The 21,519-nt window shown below is 52.3% G+C and overlaps 3 protein-coding genes and 1 non-coding gene across 11 annotated transcripts in view; 2 read left to right on the top strand and 2 right to left on the bottom strand.

Moving 5' to 3' along the window:
• Positions 1-10,501, top strand: part of SAMHD1 (SAM and HD domain containing deoxynucleoside triphosphate triphosphohydrolase 1) — a 67,210-nt gene extending 56,709 nt beyond the window's left edge. The window contains exon 16 of one of the 2 annotated variants that reach the window (XM_069548523.1): positions 10,275-10,501. In XM_069548523.1, coding sequence (XP_069404624.1) covers positions 10,275-10,331 — 57 coding nt within the window. In that variant the 3' untranslated portion in view covers positions 10,332-10,501. Of the gene's footprint in view, positions 1-7,155; positions 8,271-10,274 lie in introns of those variants that run through there. The other variant, XM_069548521.1, reaches the window with a different exon arrangement.
• TLDC2 (TBC/LysM-associated domain containing 2) lies at positions 212-11,894 on the bottom strand. Of its 6 annotated transcripts, none has more exons than XM_069548527.1 (7): positions 11,169-11,517; positions 8,934-9,011; positions 7,019-7,180; positions 5,738-5,890; positions 5,489-5,584; positions 1,749-1,822; positions 212-875 (listed from the first exon to the last, which is right to left on the bottom strand). In XM_069548527.1, exons 2-7 carry the CDS (start codon positions 8,964-8,966, stop codon positions 740-742), a joined length of 654 nt encoding a protein of 217 aa, XP_069404628.1. In that variant the 5' UTR covers positions 8,967-9,011; positions 11,169-11,517; the 3' UTR covers positions 212-739. The 6 variants fall into 6 exon arrangements, with proteins under 6 accessions (XP_069404628.1, XP_069404629.1, XP_069404631.1 ...); XM_069548528.1 differs by having other exon boundaries at positions 8,934-9,042; positions 11,169-11,398; XM_069548530.1 differs by having other exon boundaries at positions 212-784; positions 11,169-11,380.
• On the bottom strand, positions 7,701-7,772 carry TRNAE-UUC (transfer RNA glutamic acid (anticodon UUC)). The gene has a single exon. It is a non-coding gene; the product is annotated as a tRNA-Glu (tRNA).
• A 7,280-nt stretch (positions 11,895-19,174) lies between the features above and the next one.
• The window catches only part of MTCL2 (microtubule crosslinking factor 2), a 70,924-nt gene continuing 68,579 nt past the window's right edge, over positions 19,175-21,519 (top strand). For both annotated transcript variants that reach the window (XM_069548518.1, XM_069548517.1), the window contains exon 1: positions 19,175-21,078. In XM_069548518.1, coding sequence (XP_069404619.1) covers positions 19,594-21,078 — 1,485 coding nt within the window. In that variant the 5' untranslated portion in view covers positions 19,175-19,593. The remainder of the gene's footprint in view (positions 21,079-21,519) is intronic.

Raw genomic sequence — 21,519 nt, 5'->3', positions numbered from 1 at the left:
TTTTAGTTTTTCTAAGTCCTCTTTTGCCAGAAAAAATATCCTTCCTTTTTTAATCTCCCTGAATTCCCATCTACAGAATTTCGGCTTCTTTACCCAAATGTGCATATAGCTCATCTGCTGCTTTCATATTTTCCTTGTGGAATTAAATAAGAGATCTTCAAGTACCCAGCATAGTGGTAGCAGACTGGTCAGTTTTCTGGGAAAAGAAGAATGCTGTTTTGGAATCTTTATTAATTTCACTGGTTGAGTTAGGTGTCTGTGGTTTGACAATATTCTTTAAATTAAAATAATGTCCAAAGCATATAGAGAAGAATCCCATTTTGTAAGAATACCATACACCTCCTTGGAAAACTGTCTGGAAGGATATACATGAAAATGTTAGTGGGGTGGTTGAATTGTAGGCAGTTTTAATTTTTTTACATCTTCTGGTTTTTCTACAATAAACACATATTAACTATGTACTCTCTAAAAGGATCATTTTCCTGAGGAATTTTGTGGTGCTCAGGTGAGGTATAACTGTCTTTTACTCCCTCACATCCCCTCTCCAGTAGAATGTGGCCTGTCTCCACAGCTGTCTTGGTCCTCAGGTGCCAAGAGGCTGCTCTCAGTCACAGTCCACACCGGACACTTCTCCATCTGTGTTTCGGATGGAACTGGCTGCCCTGGGTGAGCGCAGCCTCGTCGGCATCCAGGGGCGGGTCTGAACACCTGTTGGCTCAGGAAGCTGCCCGCCATGGCATCAGCTCAGGACCCAGGCCTCCAGCTCGTTGATGCAGAACTGCTCCTGCCGGGCCAGCACCTCATTGTTGAAGGTCGCACAGGGGTGGCTCCCCCCACGATACAAGTCTCCATCCAACCACAGCCCAAAGTGGCCACTAAAGAGAGGAGAGTCTTGGCACAGCTCCCTCCAGCACCCTTCAGACCTGCCCCAGCAGCCCTTGGCCACACCATGACTGCTCTGCCTTAGTCTCATCTCTGAAACCAGTTTGTCCCAAATTGTTAAGGACTCACACATTGTCCTCCATGGGGTTTCAAGCTTTTTTTTTTTAACAGTTCAATGATTTTGATAAACATATACAGTGGAGCAACCATCACCACAGACCAGTTTTAGAACCTTCAGAACATTAAGATGGCAATGCCTTAACCAAAGGACGGACTCTCATAAGCTTGGACTTCAAGCCCAGAACACGTCAGACCAGGGCGTCCATTCTAGTCCCCCTAGCAAACCTAGGCTGGAGCTGGGAAGTGGATTACTGCGGATTGGCAGCGGCTGGTGGGGTCTGTGTCAGTCCATCTCTGGAGGCTATTCAGACAGCTGGGAGAGCGAAGCTAATCAAGCAGTGCTGTCATCTGTGCCCTCAGGATAAGGCTGACTGCCTGAATATTCAGGTCACACCAGAGACAAGACTGACCTTGTGAAACACACTCCACTTCCCACCCCCAACACACACAAACATACGCACGCATGCACACACACACACACATACACATGCTGTCACCAACTAAACACTTTGGGGGATACTTCATGCCATCCTCTCCTCTCAGTATCGACTTAGAGCGGAGTTTAGGGGGTTGGCTGGGGGGGGCAGGCAGTGCCACAATACCTATCAAGAGGAGATTCTTGAAGGTTAACCAGCAGCCTCCCCCATTTTGTCTGGGGTAGCCTAACTCAGCATTTCCAGAGAGGGGAAAGGACCAGAGTACAGACCACCTCGAGACTCAAGACTGGGGAAGACTAGGACACGCACCTGCCACAGCCCATCATCAGAGAATCCAAGTCGCCTTTCACAAAGAAAGAGTTGCTTCCTGTCCACTTGAAGACCTGTGATAAGAAACCCCGTTATTGGCAGAGTCCTGCTCATGCAGTTTTACTCTGGACCACTGGGTGGCAGTGTGGTGAAGGAAACAACCTCCACGCCCCTACTAAGGCACGGGAACTACTCTAGGCTCCCAACTCTTGCAGTTTCTCTGTCTCCCTGGAGTTCACCTCCTCTTGCCCTCCTGTCTGAATTCCCACAGCCCCAAAGCCCTTCTGTTCTAGAAATAGACCAGAACCCTCTGAGGCTTCCTGCTTCCGAAGCTGGAGAGAGGAGGGGAAAAGTCCTCATCAGGAGCCAGGCCCTGATTCTACCATTAATTGTTTCCTCCTCTCACTGGAGTTAACACTAAGCCTGCACACCTTTGGTGCTATTTCACACCCGACAAGTGTTTCGAGCCCCACCCCAGAGAGACACCCTGACTACCACCAATTCTGTCCCTGCATCACTCCTTCCCGGATCACAGCCTCCTAATGGGTCTCTGCTTCCTCTGTCTCCTGCCCAGAAGCCCATGTGTGCTCTCTCAGTGAGCTATTCAAAATTAAATCAGGGATTCCCCTGGTGGTTCAGTGGTATAGAATCCACCTGCCAGTGCAGGGGACATGGGTTCAATCCCTGATCCGGGAAAATCCCACTTGCTGTGGGCAGCTAAGCACCTGGAGCCAGTGTTCCCCAACAAGAGAAGCCTGTGCACCCCAACTAGCAAGTAGCCCCTGCTCACTGCAAGCAGAGAAAGCCTGCGTGCAGCGACAAAGAGTGAGCAAGGCAAAAAATAATTATTTTTAAAAATCAAATTGGATATTAGCCCTCCTCTGCTAAAGCTCTCCAGTGGCCCAGACAATGGGAATAAAATCCAGCATCTAACAACAGCCAAAAGCCCAGCGTGCTCTGCCCTGATTTTCTCTCCAACCTCTATCCCCCTTTACCGCCTGCACTTCATCTACCCTGGCCCTTCTGTCCTGGGACACCTGAAGCTATTGCTGCTCCAGGGTCTTGCTGACCCCTCTGCCCAGAATGCTCTTCCCCCAGATCCTCAGAAGGCTCACTTCTTAGCTTTCAGTCGAAATGTCATCCCAGAGAAATTTAAAGTAGCCCTTGCTTCCTGGCCCTGTTCAGTGACAATCTGCCCTGCTAACATGTAAGTTCCATGAAGGCTGTCCCGATGCTGGCAGTATTCCTGAGACATGGTGTAGATGTTAAGGGAACAAATTATTCATGAGTCAATTTAGGACTTCCCTGGTGGTCCAATAGTTAAGGATCCACCTGCCAACACAGGGGAAACATTCGATCCCTGGTACAGCAAGATCTCACGTGCCACAGAGCAATCAAGCCCACACACCACAACTACTGAAGCCTCCACTAGAGCCTGTGCTCAGCAGCAAGAGAGATCCCTGCAGTGAGAACCCGAGCACGGCAGCTCAAGCACAGCTAGAGGGCAGGCCCCGCTCGCTGCAGCTGGGGAAGCCTGAGCGCAGCAGCGCGGACCGAGCGCAGCCGAAAGAAATAGAGCACAGTTGTTTTTAAGTCAGTTTAGCTGATAAAAAGGTTTTTAAAGGGCTGCAAAAGTATAGCCTATGATTGCCTGTGATTAGTTGCAAAAAATGCTCTGAGCAACCAAAAGGTTTTTAGCAAGAAAACAAGACTAGTCGAAGATAAGCCCTGGGCTCAGAAGAGATAATATGAACAAGTGACCACAAAAAGACAGAACTATTCAACTCCTCCTATACTTTCCTCAAGGAACATGACCTTCAGACTTGAAGGAGGAAGATAAACATTGCTACAGAAAAAAATTAAGATGATGCTTCTTGGAATAAGGGTCAAGGAACTGGTGGGAATTCATGAAGAATGCAGATGCCAGAAGACCAAAGACACAGGCAAAAATTAACCAGTTTTTTGAAAAGATGAGATTTCATAATAATAGCCTGGGAAGACTATAGCAGTTGCCTAAAAAAAAGAAAAAATCATTCCATTCAAGAGTTTGTTTTTTTTGTTGTTTTGTTTTTACATTTAGCAAAAGGCACTGTTTTAGGTACTGGATAGACCAGTGATGTAACAGACAAAAATTCCTGCCTCCTAGGACTCCCACTCTAGTGGCAGGAGGCAGGTAAATAAGTAAAATAAATAGTGACAAATGCTTAGGAGAAAGAAGTAGAGAAGGGCAATAAGAGTTTCCAGCGGCTGGAGTGCTATAAATGTAAACAGCAGGGAGGGTCCTGCTGAGAGGGTGACATCTGAGCAGAGTCCTGAAGGAAGTGAGAACTGACTCACACGGACATCCTGTGGAGGGAACCTTAGGGAGAACAGCATGTTTAAAGGCCCTGAGGTAGGAACAGTCTTGCTTGTTTAAGAACCACCTCCGAGATCAGTGTAGGGAGAGGGAAAGTAGCAAGAAATGACGTCAGAGAGAGTCCAGAAGACGTAGAGACTCGTAGGTTATTTTTAAGACTGGGGATTTGTCTGCTGGTCCAGAGGTTAACAATCTGACTGCCGATGTAGGGGATGTGAGTTCAGTCCCTGGTCGGGGAGCTAAGATCCCACATGCCTCAGAGCAACTGCCACAACTCCTGAGCCTGTGTCGCAACTACAGAGAAGCCTGTGCACCACAGTGAAAGATCACACGTGTCGCAACTAAGACCTGATGCGGCCAAATAAATAAATAAAAACATATTCTGAAAAAGTACTTCGGCTTTTCTCTGAGGGAGAAAAGAAGCCGTTGGTAGCTTGGAGCCAAGGAGTGATATGTTCTGACTTCATTTATTTTAAATATTTATTTGGCTGTGGCTGTGCCAAGTCTGAGTTGTATCACACAGGATCTTCAGTTGTGGCATGTGGGATCTAGTTCCCTGACCAAGAATTGAACCTGGGCCCCCTGCAGTGGGAGCTCAGAGTCTTAGCCACTGGGCCACCAGGGAAGTCCTTGACTTAGCTTTTAAAAGGCTCACTCCAGGTACTGTGATGACTGAAGGTGGAAGCATTAGGAGGCTATAGCAGGGACACAGGCAAGTAATGATGGTGGCTTGAACCAGGGTGACAGCAAAGGACATTGTGAGAAGCGGTAGATTCTGGGTAGAGATAGAAAGAGAAGGAGGAGCCATCAGGATTCGCTGACAGCCATCAGATGTAGGGTGTGAGAGAAACGAAGAAGGGCTCCAAAATCGTTGGTCTCAATGGCAGTAAAGACTGAGGTGCTATTCACTTTGCCAGGGAAGATGTCAGGAGGAGCCAACTTTCTGGGAGAAAGTCAGGAGATCAGCTTGGCAAAACCCCAGTCATGGTTGGACCCTCCCATCCATGCTGTCTGTGCTTGAACCTGACGAGCTGAATGTTGCTAGAGGAAAGCACACAACAAAGGAACCGGCCCTGGGACTTCCTGGTGGTCTGGTGGTTAAGAATCCTCCCCACAGTACAGCAGACATGAGTTCTATCCCTAGTCGGGGAACTAAGATCCCCCCTGCCACTGGGCAGCTAAGCCCATGAGCCACAACTACTGAGCCTGCCCGCCCTAGAGCCTGTGCTCCAAAACAAGAGAAGCCACCACAATGAGAAACCTAGGCACCGCGACTGGAGAGTCCCCTGCTAGCCACCACTAGAGAAAGCCTGCACATAGCAATGAAGACCCAGTGCTGTCATAAATAAATAAAAATTATTGATTAAAAAAAAAAGAGCATCACCTTCAGCTGTGGAGAGAAGGAGAAGAGGAAGGTCTCGCCAGTACCATAGAAGCCTTTGCTGAGTCGAAGGGCCGAGGAGGAGAAGGCCCCAAACATCTGGAAGGAAGAGTCTGTAGCTTGCAGCCGGAAGGGAGCTGGAGATCCCTTCCAGGCTGGGGAGTCTGGGGCAGAGCTGGGGGTCGGAGAGGCCCCGGGGGAACCATCAGCCCTTAGTGGCAGTTCTCCCCGCAGCGCCCCAGCATGGCTCACCTGCCCGTCCTGGTCTCTCAGCACCAGCAGCACTGGCCCACTGTGGCCCTTCATCTGCCTGTACAGGCTCTGCAGACTGAAGCCGTCCCTTGACGTGCAGAAGGCCAGGCTCCAGGAGTATCCAGTGACTCTTGGGGGTAGGTGGAGACTGAGCTGGGGACAGAGCAGAGGGTGAGCAAGGGCTCCCAGTCCTCCCACCATCGGTGCTCCATATCCTTGGGGTCCCAGGAGGACTAAGGTTAAACAGCCACCCCTCACCCAGGCCTGTGCTTTACAGGTTCAGTTCAGTTCAGTCGCTCAGTTGTGTCCAACTCTTTGTGACCCCATGGACTGCAGCACGTCAGGCCTCCCTGTCCATCACCAACTCCCAGAGTTCATTCAAACTCATGTCCATAGAGTCGGTGATGCCATCCAACCATCTTGTCCTCTGTTGTCCCCTTCTCCTGCCTTCAATCTTGCCCAGCATCAGGGTTTTTTCTAGTGAGCTGGCTCTTTGCATCAGGTGGCCAAAGTTTTGAAGCTTCAGCTTCAGCATCAGTCCTTCCAATGAATAGTCAGGACTGATTTCCTTTAGGATGGACTGGTTGGATCTCCTTGCAGTCCAAAGGACTCTCAAGAGTCTTCTCCAAGACCACAGTTCAAAAGCATCAATTCTTCGGCGCTCAGCTTTCTTTACAGTCCACCTCTCACATCCACACATGACCACTGGAAAAACCGTGGCTTTGACTAGACGGACCTTTGTTGGCAAAGCTTTACAGGTTATGGAGTACTTTCTTGTTTCCGGGGGCACCATGGAAACACCAATGAGCAGGAGGCCTCAGAGAAAGGGATCACTATTCCCATCTTACAGATGAGGACGCTGAGGCTCGGGGAGATGAAGCAACTTGCCTGAAGCCCACATGGGGAGGAAGTGGCAGAGTCAGGATTTGAACTCAGGTCAGGCCCATCATGGCCCCTAGCACCCAAAAACTAGAGATACTGACTGCCTCCTCCTAACTCCCCATCTCATCTTCCCATTCCCACCCCAGCTTTGGCCTCAGTTCCCAAGGACTGGTTCCACTTAAAGAGTCTGATTAGTTCACCATATCAACCTCCTGGTGACGTGAAGAAGGTGGTGCTAGGATTACTGACTCATTTTATCAGAAAAGCCCAGCGAAGAGAAGTGAGTTGCCCAAGGTGACATAGTGAGCAGAGGACAGAGCAGGAGGGACCCCAGGCGTCCCTGGGCCTGGCTGGGGTGGGGCAGGACTGAAGTCTTTGTACCATGGACTGTGCCCGAACCTGACTCATTTCCGAGGCTCCCAGAACCTGGCTGGCTCCTGCCAGCTGGGGCACCACGGGTCGTTCGGGAACCGGAGCTGGGGCTGGGGTTGTCTCCTCCTCCTTTTCCTCTTCCTCTTCCTTGTCCTCCTCCCCAGACAGAGCATCTTCCACCTGGCTGGGCTGTAAAGACACACACAGGCCTGGTGAGTCGAGAGACAAGGAGACACGAGCTTCCACACGTCCAGAGCCTGAGAGCCTCGGCCACCTCATCACCCCTGCCCGGGCCCCTGCCAGTCCAGCCGGAGGAGGCTGTGAAGTGTCCACTATAGGCCAGACCCTGACCTTCCCGCCAGCCAGCTCCCTCCCTGGCCCCTTCCAGCTACACCCACTGGATGTGGCCTTGGGCCCCCGAGGTTTGTCTTGCCTGGTTGCTCTGGATCCAGAGTGGATGCCAGGGATTGTGTTCTAAGCTTTGGAGGCAGGAGAGAAGGGCAGGTGGCAGCTCCCAAACTGTGCATTTGTACATGAAATAACAATAATAATACAATAGTGGCTGAATATATGGTAAACAGGACACACTTGACTAGGCCCGAGTGAAATGCTTGGTGAGCATAATCTCTGAATTTTCCCAAGAATCCTAAGAAGAATGTGCTTCTTTTCTGTTTTTTTTGGCTGTGCCACAAGTCTTGCAGGATCTCAGTTCCCCAACCAGGGATTGAACCTGGGCCTCCACAGTGAAAGCGTGGAGTCCTAACCACTGGACCACCAGAGAACTCTCCAGAGTAGGCTTTTTATTACCCCCATGTTATTATCTCAAAGGAAGGAAGAAGGCCTTCTGAGCTGGTGAAACAACACGTGTTTCTCGTGGGTGAGACAGTGCACAGGTTCATATAAAATGCTCATTTAGGGCTTCCCTGGCAGCTCAGGGGATAAGAATCCACCTGCCAATGCAGGAGACACGAGTCTGATCCCCGGCCCAGGAAGATCCCGCATGCCGAGGAGCAGCTAAGCCTGTGCGCCAAGACTACTTAGTCTGTGCTTTAGAGCCCGGGAGCCACAGCTGCTGAGCCCATGAGCTGCAACTGCCGGAGCCTGTGTGCCCTAGAGCCCATGCTCCGCAACAAGAGAAGCCACTGCAATGAGAAGCCTGCTCAGCACAACCAGAAAGGAGCCTCTGCTTGCCACAACCGGAGAAACACCTGTGCAGCGACAAAGACCCAGCACAGCCAAAAATAAAAATAAACAAAAAATGCCCCGATAAAAAAATGCACATTTGTGTGAAGGTGTGTGATGTGTTGCCTTAAAATAGAGTTGTATAGGCAAATCAGTGTGAGAAGGTGTTGAATGCAACTTTGTATGTTACCTTTCAGTGTGTTTGTGGGTGTGAGCTGGGGTTGTGTTATATGTGAGTGTCAGTGGGCATGTATGTTGGTGTGTTCATTCATTCATTCATTTAATCACTGAGCTGCCACTCTGTACCAGAACGTGTGTGTGTGTGTGTGTGTGTGTGTGTGTGTGTGTGTGTGTGTACGCACATACACATGATGCCTGCACACAAGGACTTTGGGGCTTTTCATCAGGAGAGATCTCCTTGGGGAGAAGAGCTGGACAGGACACTGCTTTCCTATTCCCCAGGTTCAGGCCTATGGAGAGAGTCCTAATTGGACAGGCTTCTGGACAGAGCTCCATCTGGCATCCATTCCAGGGAGGCAGGAATGGAGACAATAGTCTGCTCCTTGAGGGTCCCGGAACCACAAGGCTGGGCGCTAAGGCCCCAGGTTCCTGAGTCCTTGCTCTGAGCCCTGGGCCAACTGGGGAGGGCCTCGGAAGGGGGACACCCAGCTGTATGCACCCTGGCCCAGGCCCCACGCAGCCAGGGATCTCACCTCCCCTGCCTTTCCTGACCGACCCCCGCCCCAGCTGGGCCTCTTACCAGCCGAGTGTAACGCCAGCGGAGACTTCTCATTCTTCTGTCCGAGCCCAGCCAGGGGCAGTAAGTGAGCCTTCAGCCCTGCCAGGGAGGAGGCAGCGCTGGGTGAGACCTGGAGCCGAGAGGGAGGGGCCTGGGGCACACCTGGCTGGCTCCACACCCACCCAGCTGCCCTTTGCTCTCTCTCACCTGCCACTCACCTGTAACTCCCAGGCCAGCTTGTCCCTGAGTCTGTGAGGTCAGCTATGCTTGGCATTCAGGGCCATAGTTGCAGTTAGCAACTGATGCAGGTTAGCCATAAATTCTAGCTGTAATTCGGGCCCATAGACTGTAACCTTTGGGTGGCTGCCTGAGCTCCAGACGGGGTGTCTGGGGCCTTTACTTCCCTGTATGACCTTGCATAAGTGCTATATACCCCTGGGCCTCAGTTTCCCCACATATGACATGTGGAACCAGATTGTCTCAGAGGCCCTCACAAGACTGACAGCATGGAATTCGGTTTTCTCTCAAAGCTATTATAACAGAAGCTTGGAAAGGGCCAAGCTAGATCAAAAGAACAGATTTTTTTTTAATAGTCATTTTTCTAATTAAAAGAGCAATACATATTTACTATAGAAATTTGAGAAATTTATAAAAGAATAAAGAAAACTACAAAAATATTCATAATTCTACCTCTTAGAAATAAACTCTCAGCCCCTACAGGTTTATTTTTTCATCTTTTACATTTATAAATAGATTATACAGTGTGTTGCTTTATAAGGTGTTTTGTCAAGCTTAACGAAAAGTTTCCAATTACATTCAGTACCCTTTGAACATGTGATTGTTTTTTAATGTATTTATTTAATTTGGCTGTGCTGGGTCTTAGTTTCAGCACACGGGATCTTTTTTTGTTTATTTCATGTGGGCTCTAGTTCCCTGACCAGGGATTGAACATGGGCCCCACACACACACACACACACACACACACCCCACCCCATGTAGGGAGTGTGGAGTCTTAGCCACTAGACCACCATGAAAGTCCCATGAACATGTGATTTTTAATGGCTGCATATTGTTTCATCACAGGATGTACATCATTTCTCAAATGTTTGACATTCTGTTTGCTTATAATTTTCTGAGATTATAAGCAAAATTATAACAAACTTTCTTGTTCATAAATCTGATTATATTTTTTATGATAAATTTCAAATGTTGAATAATGGATCAAAGGGTGTTCACACATGCTTTTCCAGCTGTTTCCAACGAGGCTTCCCAGAGCTTAAGGCTGACCAACGTCTGGATATCTTTCAGGAATCTCAAGGTAATATCTTTCTGATCATCATGTTTTACGTCCTTAAATTACAGATAAAGAAACTGCCACTCAGAAAGTTGAAGAAGGAGCTAACCACAGCCACAGGATAAATATAACACAGTAAAAAGAGCACAGACTCTGGAGTCAGGGAGTCTAAATCCTGTGTGACCTTGGGCAAGTTACTTAACATCTCTGTTCTGTCTCCTTGTCTGTAAAATACTAATACCTGTTTACCTAATAGGGCTGTTGTGAAAATAAATGAAGGTAATGCCTGAAGGGACGACTCATTGGAAAAGACCCTGATGCTGGGAAAGATAGAGGGCAGGAGAAGGGAGCGACAGAGGATGAGATGGTTGGATGGTATCACCGACACAATGGACATAAGTTTGAGCAAACTCCGAGAGATAGGGAAGGACAGGCATGCTGCAGTCCATGGGGCTGCAGAGAGCTGACACGACTGAGCGACTGAACAATGCCTGAAGAACTAGGAGGCTGAACCAGGTCTCCATCCTCCTGTTCTGAGTTCAGTGAGATGACACACAGTGCCTGGTGTTTGGTGAAAAAGTGAAAGTGGTAGTCTCTCAGTCATGTCTGACTCTGCGACCCCATGGACTGTAGCCCGCCAGGCTCCTCTGTCCGTGGGATTCTCTGGGCAAGAATCCTGGAGTGGGTTGCCATTTCCTTCTCCAGGGGATCTTCCCAGCCCAGGGATCAAACCTGGGTCTCCTGCATTGCAGGCAGATTCTCTACTGTCTGAGCCACCACGGGTGCTAGATAAGTGGCAGTGCTTAAGACCATCCCCCGACACTGCCTCTTTGGGAGATTCAGGGCTCAAATCACTGACAAGTGGCCACTCAGTCTCCACCCGAGCACCCTGGGGACAGTCACTTGGTCACTTGCAGGGGTAGGTAGCTCAGTGGGGCAGGGAAGGACAGGAATATACTCACTTTGCCAAGTCTCAACCTCTGGTGACCTCTTCCAGCTTGTCCAGCCTGATGGCTTCCCTAGTACATCTCCGGGATCCCACAGAGAAGGGGCCACTTCCGGAACCGACCCTGTCCACCTGGAGGTCTGTATGAAGCAGTTTTAGCTCTGTACCCTGGTTCTCTGGCAGACAGCTGTCACTTCTGCCCCAGCCAGGCTCCAGCCCTCCTCTCCTGGCTCTTATACCTGCCCAGAGGGTGGCATGCCCTGGCCCCGAGCCTGCTCCGGTTTCAGCCGGAAGGACCTGGCTGTGTAATCCATCAGAAACTCAAATCCCACAAACAAGAGCTTCTCACCTCAGGTCCCTGCTCTGCCCCTACCAGCCCAAAGAGGTGGGATTTACTGAACTCCTGGGCTCTTCCTGGAGCCTCTCACCCACAGCTACTGAGCGCCACGTAGTGCCTGAAGCCCATCATGGAAGGCACTTCCCTTAAGGGGCGCAAATGTTACAGGAAAGGTCGAGCCGTGGGGCCACATCCACCTCCCTGTGCTTCCGGGGAAACCTGGGGCTCGGTGGGTGAGGAGAAGCCACCCTGCTCTGGTCCTGTTTCCCTTCTCTCACATGGGGGAGGTGATTCTTACTGGCCTGTCATGATATGGAAGGACAGGAAGCCCAGTATCTGGCACACAGTAGGCATGCTGTCAGTTCAGGTAGTTCTCTGTCCCAGGCTCATAGTGGGACTTCAGTGAATGCTGCTGTTGAAACACAGAACCTCAAAGTTAGAAGGGGTTTCAGCCAGTCCCAGACCAGGTGACCTCCACGCAGGGCAGGAAGTCATGAAAAAACATGCCCAGCAAGGGTCCCCCAGCCTGTTTGGGGTGGGTGAGCCCACTCCTTGGGTGGCTCACACCCTTGGACGGGCCAGCTGCCCGCTGGGGGACCAGGGTACAGAGCTACAACTGTTTCACGCAGACCTCCAGGTGAACAGGGTCAGTTCTAGAAGTAGCCCCTTTTCTGCAAGATCCAGGAAATGTGGGATGGGAGCGGGGGGAGGGGCGGCTGTAAAAACCCCTTCCTGCTGGCCTTGGTGGAAAGGACTTGGGTCTCCAGATCCTTTCTCCATGGCCAGGTCTCCTGGGGCAACGCCCTAACCAGGAAGATAGGATACTGAAAGGACTTGTATTAATATTATGGGGAAAACATTCAAGTGATGGGCCCTGTTGCCATCTCAAACAAGGCTGTTGCAATACGTGTTTGAACTGTTAACAGCCTGGAGGTCACAAGTCTGGCCCTCCTGCTCTCACAGCCCCACTCCCAAATCTTTTCCCTCCACACTCGATTCCTGAACCTTTGGGCACTTTGGGAGACCAGTGAGGTGTGCCTTGCTGTCCCATTCTTTGTCCTTAAGTCTAGAATGTGACCTGGCAAGAAAGCTAATTGCCACGAAGTGTGTTCAGTCGTGTCTGACTCTTTGTGATCCCGTGGACTGTAGCCCACCAGGCTCCTCTGTCTGTGGAATTATCCAGGCAAGAATACTGAAGTGGGTAGCCATTCCCTTGTCTGGGGAATCTTCCTGACCCAGGGATGGAACCTGGGTCTCCCACATGGCAGGCCGATTCTTTACCATCTGAGCCACCTGGAAGCCCAAATCGCATGTAATTGGCTTCTGAAAAGCTTCCACGATCAGATTCTAGATGCCAGAGGGTTGAACATCCCAGCTCTGCCTTGCAGCCTGCCTTCTCCTTTCTCCACCAGACCACACGCCGCCTCTTTTAGCACGGCAACAGTCATCACCAGGAAACAATTTCAATGTCCCGTACAAGGGGAAAAGGTTAATCGACCCGTGGAACATCCACTCTGTGCATTATTTCTAAGAATTAAAAGCGATGTTTGCCAAGAGTTCATAAATGCACAGGAAAATGCTTCTGCTACTCTGTAAAGTGAAAAAAGCAGATATAAAATGAGATGTGTGGCACAGTTTCCGCTACGCAAAATAAACCCTAAGACATTGGAAGAAAAGGGAGAGGATACACTTGGTGGCTCGCTGGGCTGACTGGCTTCGCTCTGAGCTGCGGGTGGGTGCATGATGTACCCCCTCGGCATCCCGGGAGCTCTGATCTCCGTGCTCTGGTCCCTGTAATGGACCGTCTTTGCCCCCCTCACGCACAATTGCCACTCCTTTGGCTCCTCATTCTCAGCTGGTGACTTTGTTCCTCTTTGAGAAAATGGAAGCCATCAGTCCCTCCCTCACCCTTCCGATAGACCCACCTGCATCTCACCCATCTCTTCTGCCTGCCTTCCGAGACAATGAAGGAACAGCCTCTGTTCCCTTCCGAAGCCAGTCCCTGGGGTCCCCCTAGATTTCTCACTCTCCACTTCTCTGCCTCATCCATCTCTCGCTTGCCCCTGCCTCTCAACGTGACCGCGACGGCTCCATCCTCTTCTCCCTACATTCCACCTCTTCCTCCTGGTCACTGTTCAATCCCTGGCCTTTGACATCTGTCCTGACCACCCCTGCTCTTGTCTCTCTAGACTGGGGGCGGGGGGACACACTTTTCTGCTCTCATCTTCCTCCAGCCCCTCTGCTATTTGACAGAGTGATTCTCCCTCTTACATTTACTCCTTCAGTGGCAGCTCCCCCGCTGTCTTTTGTGGCTGGTGTCTCCTCTCTTACCCACTTTTTAGAACCAGGGATTCCTTTTTAATTTTCTACTTTATTAAAGAAATGATATATGGAGATAGCTTTATTTAATAAGATTCGAACAATTAATGATAGACATTCTAGAAGCAGTTGTTGAAGGCCCCTTTCATCCTGTCTTCTCCCAATCTCATCCACGCTCGGAGGGAACAACTACCAATTTTTTTTCATTTTAAAATTTTACTTTTTATTTTAAATTGAAGTATACTTGTACAGCATTATATAAGTTACAGGTATACGTGATAGTGACTCACAATTTTTAAAGGTTACACTCCATTTATGGTTATTATAAAACAGTAGCGATATTCCCTGTGTTGTACAATAAGCCCTTGTTGCTTTATTATTATTATTATTTTGGGAGGTGCATGCCACATGGCTTGCAGAATCCCAGTTCCCCAACCAGGAACTGAACCTCAGGTTATAGCAGTGAAAACCTGGAATCCTAACCACTAGGCCACAAGAGAACTCCACTTGTAGCTTATTTTCTACAAAACAGTTTGGACCTCTTAAGCCCCTTCCTTCTCCCCACTGGTAACCCCTAGTTTGTTCTCTATATCTGTGATAGAACCAGGGATTCCTAACTTCCTGGTTCTAGGGCAGTTTTTCTTCTCTCTATAGACCCTCTCTGTATGTGACCCTATCTGGTCTCATGGATTTAAATATTATCTAAACGTTAATAATCTTTCATGACTCTGGACCACATGCTACCCTGGGCCCCACACTCATTGATCTGTTGCATATATGCCTTGAAAGTCTCCAAAAACATTTCAAAGAACTTTCAATTGGGCCCAGAAAGAACTCTGAATTTCCATCCCTAAACCTGGTCTCTCTACCCACAATCACCTCTAAGCTGTTTTCCCTGTCTTGTTAAACCACACCACCACTCGTACTGTAACAAAAGCCAAAAACCTGGGAGTTGAACTTCGTTTCTCTGATGCCTCACCTCCATCCATGGGTATCCGAGTCTTCAAAGTTCCCAGAAGCGATCTCAGGAGCATCCCTCTTCTTCCCTCTCTACTGCCTCCACCCTCATCCCAGCCACCGTTACCTCTCAGGCTGGTCCAACAGCTCCATGCTCCATCTTCTAGCATCTTCTTGCCATCAGCTAGAGTGATCTATTTAAAACACAGATTACATCTCACCCTGGCTTACTCTGAAGCCCCCAGTGGCTGGTCACTGCATCAAGAATAAAGGCCTACAAGGGCTGCTCTGACTCCCTCTGTCCGCTCCAGCTCTGTCCATCACCCATCTAGTGCTGGTCACATGGCCCTTCTCACTGTCTTGAACATCTATCAAGTGGGTTCTCTCTGCCTGGAATTCTCTTATTCTGGCTCTCTGAATAACTCACTTTAAATGTCACCTCCAAAGAGAGGCTGACCTGACTACTCTATTTAAAGCAGGCTCCCTTACTAATTCCTCTAACTCTTCTTCAGCCAGTGGTTTGTATAAGGGACAAAAACTTTGGGACTTCCCTGGTGGCCTGGTGGTTAAGACTTCACAATTTTTAAAGGTTATACTCCATCTATAGTTATTGTAAAATAGCAGCTATATTCCATGTGTTGTAAATAAGTCTTTGTAGCTTATTATTATTATTATGGGGGGTGTGCTGGGGCATGAATTTCATCCCTCATTGGGGAACTAAGATCCCATATGCTGCATGGTGTGGCCAAAAAATAAAAGCACATTTAAAAAAGGAATAAAAATTTCAGTTTTTAAAAGATCACCTCTTCTTGGGAGCCTTCCAGGATTTAGTCTCTATTCAGTTTCCATCATGTTGGTCAATTCAGCTGCTTGAATGGGAGAACATAAACTGTTTTCCCACTGGGTGATCAGCATCTTCATTTCTTACAATCTGATTTATTTCTTACAATCATTTAATGCTTCATGACTTCTAGAATAGAACTTTATAAAGTGTGCGCCTGAGCTGAACACTACCCAACAATGCAGCACAACAGGGTATAAAGCTTGATGGCCCTGGGGTCAGATCTACCCCAGCCCTGCCACTTGCAAGTTATATGACCTTGAACAAGCATTCCAGTTATTCATTGCTGCGTAACAAACTACCCCCAAAATTAGTGTCTCAGAACAACAATATTTATTTTGCAGTTTGGGACAGCTCATTTCTGCTCTGCTTAGCATCAGCTGGTGCAGCTCCAAGGCTGGAGGCTGTATCATCTGAAAATTCCTTCTCTTACATGTCCAGGGCTTGATGGGGACCAGAGCTGGAGTTGTTGACTGGAACACTTTCATGTGGCCTCTCCCATGAGGCCTCGCTTCCTCCCAACATGGTGGCTGGGATCTAAGGGAAAGTGGGTTGAGAGAGAGAGACTCAGAGACACAGAGAGATTGAGTTGTCAGTCATATTGCCTTTTAGGACCTAGCTTTGGAAGTCACACTGTCACTTCTGCCATTCTCTGTTGGTTGAGGCAGTCACAAAAGCTGCTCAGGTTCGAGGTGAAGGAATACAAACCTCTTCACTCAATTGGAAGAGGGTCAGTGCCACACTGTAAAAAAGAATAATTGGGGGACTTCCCTGATGGTCTAGTGGTTGAGAACCCACCTTGCAATGCAGAGGACGAGGGTTCTAGCCCTGGTCGGGGAACTAAGAAGCCTTGAGCCCTGCCCCTCACCACTAGAGTGTCTGTGTGCTGCAGCGAAAGATCCCGCATGACACAGTGAAAATCCCACATGCCGCAACTAAGCCCTCATGCAGCCACATAAATCAATAAATATTTTTTTAAAAAAAGAATAATTGGGATAAGCATGGCAACCCACTCCAGTACTCTTGCCTGGAGAATCCCATGGAGGGAGGAGACTGGTAGGCTACAGTCCGTGGGGGGTCGCAAAGAGTCGGACACGACTGAGCGACTTCACTTTCACTTTCACTTTCATACATACGTCAAGGCTGTATATTGTCACCCTGCTTAATTAACTTATATGCAGAGTATATCATGAGAAACGCTGGGCTGGAAGAAGCACAAGCTAGAATCAAGATTACCGGGAGAAATATCAATAACCTCAGATATGCAGATGACACCACCCTTATGGCAGAAAGTGAAGAGGAACTAAAAAGCCTCTTGATGAAAGTGAAAGAGGAGAGTGAAAAAGTTGGCTTAAAGCTCAACATTCAGAAAACAAAGATCATGGCATCTGGTCCCATCACATCATGGGAATTAGATGGGGAAACAGAAACAGTGGCAGACTTTTTTGGGGGGCTCCAAAATCACTGCAGATGGTGACTGCAGCCATGAAATTAAAAGACGCTTACTCCTTGGGAGGAAAGTTATGACCAACCTAGACAGCATATTCAAAAGCAGAGACATTACTTTGCCAACAAAGGTCCGTCTAGTCAAGGCTATGGTTTTTCCTGTGGTCATGTATAGATGTGAAAGTTGGACTGTGAAGAAAGCTGAGCGCCGAAGAATTGATGCTTTTGAACTGTGGTGTTGGAGAAGACTCTTGAGAGTCCCTCGGACTGCAAGGAGATCTAACCAGTCCATTCTGAAGGAGATCAGCCCTGGGATTTCTTTGGAAGGACTGATGCTAAAGCTGAAACTCCAGTACTTTGGCCACCTCATGCGAAGAGTTGACTCACTAGAAAAGACTCTGATGCTGGGAGGGATTGGGGGCAGGAGGAGAAGGGGACGACAGAGGATGAGATGGCTGGATAGCCTCACCAACTCGATGCACATGAGTTTGGGTGAACTCCGGGAGTTGGTGATGGACAGGGAGGCCTGGCATGCTGCCATTCATGGGGTCGCAAAGAGTCGGAGATGACTGAGCAACTGAACTGAACTGAACTGATACATCCCTGAACCTATCTTCAAAAAATATAGTCAGTTCCAAGAAGTTCCTAACCTTTCCGGGATCCTCTGCTGAAGTGTTGGGCACTGAGCCTGGCATGAGTGCTCAGGGGTCGGGAAGCCCCGGGTGGTCTCCCCACCTCCATGGAGCCAAGTCTGGGCCCCTGGCAAGTCTTGCTCCTTCTGCTGTTTCCCTCCTCTGAACCGAGTCCAGAGCCCGTACCTTGACCCTACCCAGCCCTCGCCACCCCAGCCCTACCAGGACTTGCTGTTCCCCAGGCTCTTCTGGGGCTGCAATGTGGATTCAGGGCTCCCACATCTGAAGACCCTCAGAACAGGAAGGGCCATTAGCCCCCTGCTTAGCTGTGAGTGTTGGGACCCAGACAGGGTACGTGGTAGAGCCAGGACTCTCGCCCAGGCCCACATGGGGAGATCCAGGCAGCTGCTGGGGGACTTCCCTGATGGTCTAGTGGTTGATGAGTGTGTCAGGAGTGGCTGAGCAGCCTGCTCTAGCATGTATCCCCCTGCCACGGTTCACATCATCCAGCATCTCCAAGCCCACATTCTGCATAGATGGAGAAATTGAAGCTCAGAGAGGGTATGGAGTTTCTAAGAGCCACACAGCATCTCTCTGTGCCAGACCAGAACCAGTCTACAAGAAATGGGGTCATCAGAGCTAGAAGGACCCTGTCATCCATTATATCACATGGGGTCTTCTGAGGCCGGAGAAGCAGAGGAGGGCCTACCTTGGTCCTTGCCTTGGTGGAATGTCATGCCATCCTGTGGGTAATGACTCTTTTGTGACTCATCTCCTCCCTTGACTGCGTGCTCCATGAGGTCAGGAATTCACCACTGACAAGTCCACCACTGTGGCTCTCTGTGGACTGGGTGAGTGGACAGTCAGTGCGGGCAGGGGAGCTGGTGCTTTGCCAGGAGGGGATGGAAATGCCCCTGAAGAAGTGTTTGCAGAGGACCTGTCAAGGGGCCCTGCTCCTTACCTGGCTGGTGGAGGCACCTGGAGAAAGGGTTTCAGGATGGAGGGGGCACTCACACACCTAGACACCCCTAGATGGGAATGAAGCCTTGCCTCACAAGGAGAGGGCAAACCCCAGGAGTGTATTCACCGCTGTGGGGTAGGAGGGACAGAAACAAAGTGGACCTGGGGCCAGCTGTGTGTCAAGGCGGAGGAGTGAGGCAACAGGACTGGGGGGAGGAGGAAGAGGAGGGAAAGGGAAATGGAAAAGGAAGGGGGAAAGCGTTAAGAGGAGGAAACGAAAGTAAGAGGAACAGAGGGAGGAGGAAGGGGCTGCAGAGGGGTAAACACAGCCCTGCCCCCCACCGTCGCAAGGGGCTGCCACCCTGAGGGTGATCGGCACCCCGCTGGGCAGCCAAAGGACTTCCGATGACTCTGCCCAGCAGGGGCCAGGCGGCGATGGCGGGTAGCAGCGAGGAGAGGGGGCGGGGGAGGTGTGACAGCCACATGGGAACATCAACAACACGGGAGCACAGTTCTGGAAGGGAAGAAACGACACCCATCAGAGTCGGGGCTCCAGGGTCATATGGAGTTGCTCTGTCAGGGACGTGTGAGGATCAGGGCAACCAGGTCCAGCTCGGACTAGCCTACGCGGGAGCCAAAACCTACTCCTAAAGCAACCGCAGGTCTGACTTCTCAGAACGGGTCGCCTCGATTTTAGCCGGGCAGAGCCTGAGACCGGGTTCAGGGAAGCAGCGAGCGTGCCTGGGGTCACAGCCGGTCAAGGCGTGCAGAGCTGGGCAGGCACCGAGGGCCAGACGCTCCCCACGACTATGAGAGGGAAGCCAAGCCTGGACATCCGGAGCACGCCCTTGGAGGCGCGAGGTCTGGCGTCCATCCCGGCTCTGCCAGTAACAGTGGGCCGGGATCGCCGGTCTTCCCCAGGCTTCAGTTTACGCATCTGTACATTGGGATGAACTGTCTCGCTCCGCTAGGTTCAGGGGGGCGGAGTTCGCGCACGCTCCGCACAGCCGCGAGGGGCGAGGTGCTCGGCGTGTATATGGATGCTGGCTCACGCGATCTGAGGTCCGCCGGGCCTCTGCCTGGGAGTCCCCCGTCTCGCGGCTCGCGCGACCTCTGCGGGGACGAGGGGAGCGAAGGCGCCTCCGCCGGGGGCGTCGCCCAGGCCAGCAGGGGAGGGGACGGCGGCGGAACGGAGGCGGAGGGAGCCGGGGCCTCGGCAGCCTCGGCCGGCCTGACCCTCGAGGGGGTCGCTGTTGCCTCGCAGATCCCTCCCTCGCTCGCTGCCTGTGTCCCTCCCTGCCGCTCCCGCCGCGTCCGCCTTTTGTTCGCGGAGCCGCGCGTCCCCGAGCCGAGGCGGCGGGGCGGGGAGCTGGCGGGGCTGCGCGGGGGGCGGGCCGCGCCGGGCGGAGCCGGGGCCCGGGCCGCAGCCGGACTCGGAGCTCGAGAGAGCGATCGGCGCGCAGGCAGCCGGGGCCCGGGCACGCTCCGGGGGCGCGGCGAGGCCGAGGGGGCGGGCGCCGGGCGGAGCCGGAGCCGGAGCCGGGGTGCCTGGAGGCGATCGGGCCGCTCTCTCCGAGCTCAGAGCAGTGGAGAGACCGTGCGGCGGGGGTCGGGGCCGGAGCGCAGCCCGGGGGCTGAGGTGGGCCGAGAGGAGCCGCGACCCCAGCGGCCGGAGCGGCGCCAGGAGCCTCCCCCCGGGCGCGGAGGCCGGGTGGGCCCGGGCCATGCGCGCCGCTCCTTGAGGCCAAGGCAAACCGCGATGGAGGTGCCGGCGGGGGAGCCCCCGGCTCGGGGCTGCGGCCCCCCGCCTGCTCCCGCACCGGAGAGGAAGAAGAGCCACCGCGCGCCGTCGCCGGCCCGGCCCAAGGACGTGGCCGGCTGGTCTCTGGCCAAGGGCCGCCGCGGCCCAGGCCCGGGCGCCGCGGCCGCTTGCAGCGCCGCGTCCTCGGCGAGGCCGGACAAGAAGGGGCGTGCGGTGGCGCCCGGGGCGCGGGGCGCAGGGACGCGAGTGGCCGGGGTCCGCACCGGGGTCCGCGCCAAGGGCCGTCCGCGCCCCGGGACCGGGCCGAGACCGCCGCCACCGCCGCCCAGCCTCACCGACAGCAGCTCGGAGGTGTCGGACTGCGCGTCGGAGGAGGCGCGCCTGCTGGGCCTGGAGCTGGCGCTGAGCAGCGACGCCGAGTCGGCTGCCGGGGGCCCCGGGGGGGCCCGCACGGGACAGCCGCCCCAGCCGGCGCAGCCGGCACAGCAGCCTCCGCGGCCCCCCGCCTCCCCCGAGGAGCCGTCGGTGGCCGCGTCGTCGGTGGGCAGCAGCCGCCTGCCCCTCAGTGCCTCGCTCGCCTTCTCCGACCTCACCGAAGAGATGCTGGACTGCGGACCCGGAGGCTTCGTGCGAGAGCTGGAGGAGCTGCGCTCGGAGAACGACTATCTCAAGGTGCGGGGTCGGGGCGAGGGTCCCGGTGGGGGAAGGGGAGGCCGCGGGGAGGCGCGGGTGTCCGCCCCACTGGCCCGAGGCACCAGCCGGCCCGCTGTCCCACCGCTCGAGCTGGGCAAGGGGCCTAAACCCTCAGGGGCTCCCTCGCATCCCGCTTCCCATTGTATCTGGGAAACCTTCTCCTAAGGGAGGAACCTGGAGGAGACTGCCGATGGGCTTTGATTTAGGAAGGGGGTCTTGAGTGCTTTGGAGGATGCTTAGATAAAGTGCCTGGGATGGGGGTGGGTGCTCCGTGAGGGCCTGGACCTCGGAAATCGCGGCTCAAAGCCCCCACCCCCAGGCCGCTGGGTGGCCCTCCTTTCTGGGACAGGCACTGGTGTGCCGTTTGCCGGGGAGACCTGTGGCCATCTCTGGCTAAGGAGAGGCCTGAACACTAGCCTG

The sequence above is a fragment of the Ovis canadensis genome, chromosome 13 (assembly GCF_042477335.2).
Source record: "Ovis canadensis isolate MfBH-ARS-UI-01 breed Bighorn chromosome 13, ARS-UI_OviCan_v2, whole genome shotgun sequence".
Taxonomy (NCBI): domain Eukaryota; kingdom Metazoa; phylum Chordata; class Mammalia; order Artiodactyla; family Bovidae; genus Ovis; species Ovis canadensis.
This window is presented reverse-complemented; position numbering and strand designations above follow the sequence as displayed.

What these genes read in the sequence shown, in the direction of transcription:
- TLDC2 (XM_069548527.1), bottom strand. Translation starts at nt 8,966, where the DNA reads ATGAGAAGTCTCCGCTGGCGTTACACTCGGCTG. An exon ending in GCTGGCGTTACACTCGGCTG is followed by an intron (nt 7,181 to 8,933) that starts GTAAGAGGCCCA and finishes GTGTCTTTACAG; the next exon opens with CCCAGCCAGGTGGAAGATGC. An exon ending in CCTTCTCTCCACAGCTGAAG is followed by an intron (nt 1,823 to 5,488) that starts GTGATGCTCTTT and finishes TTCTTATCACAG; the next exon opens with GTCTTCAAGTGGACAGGAAG.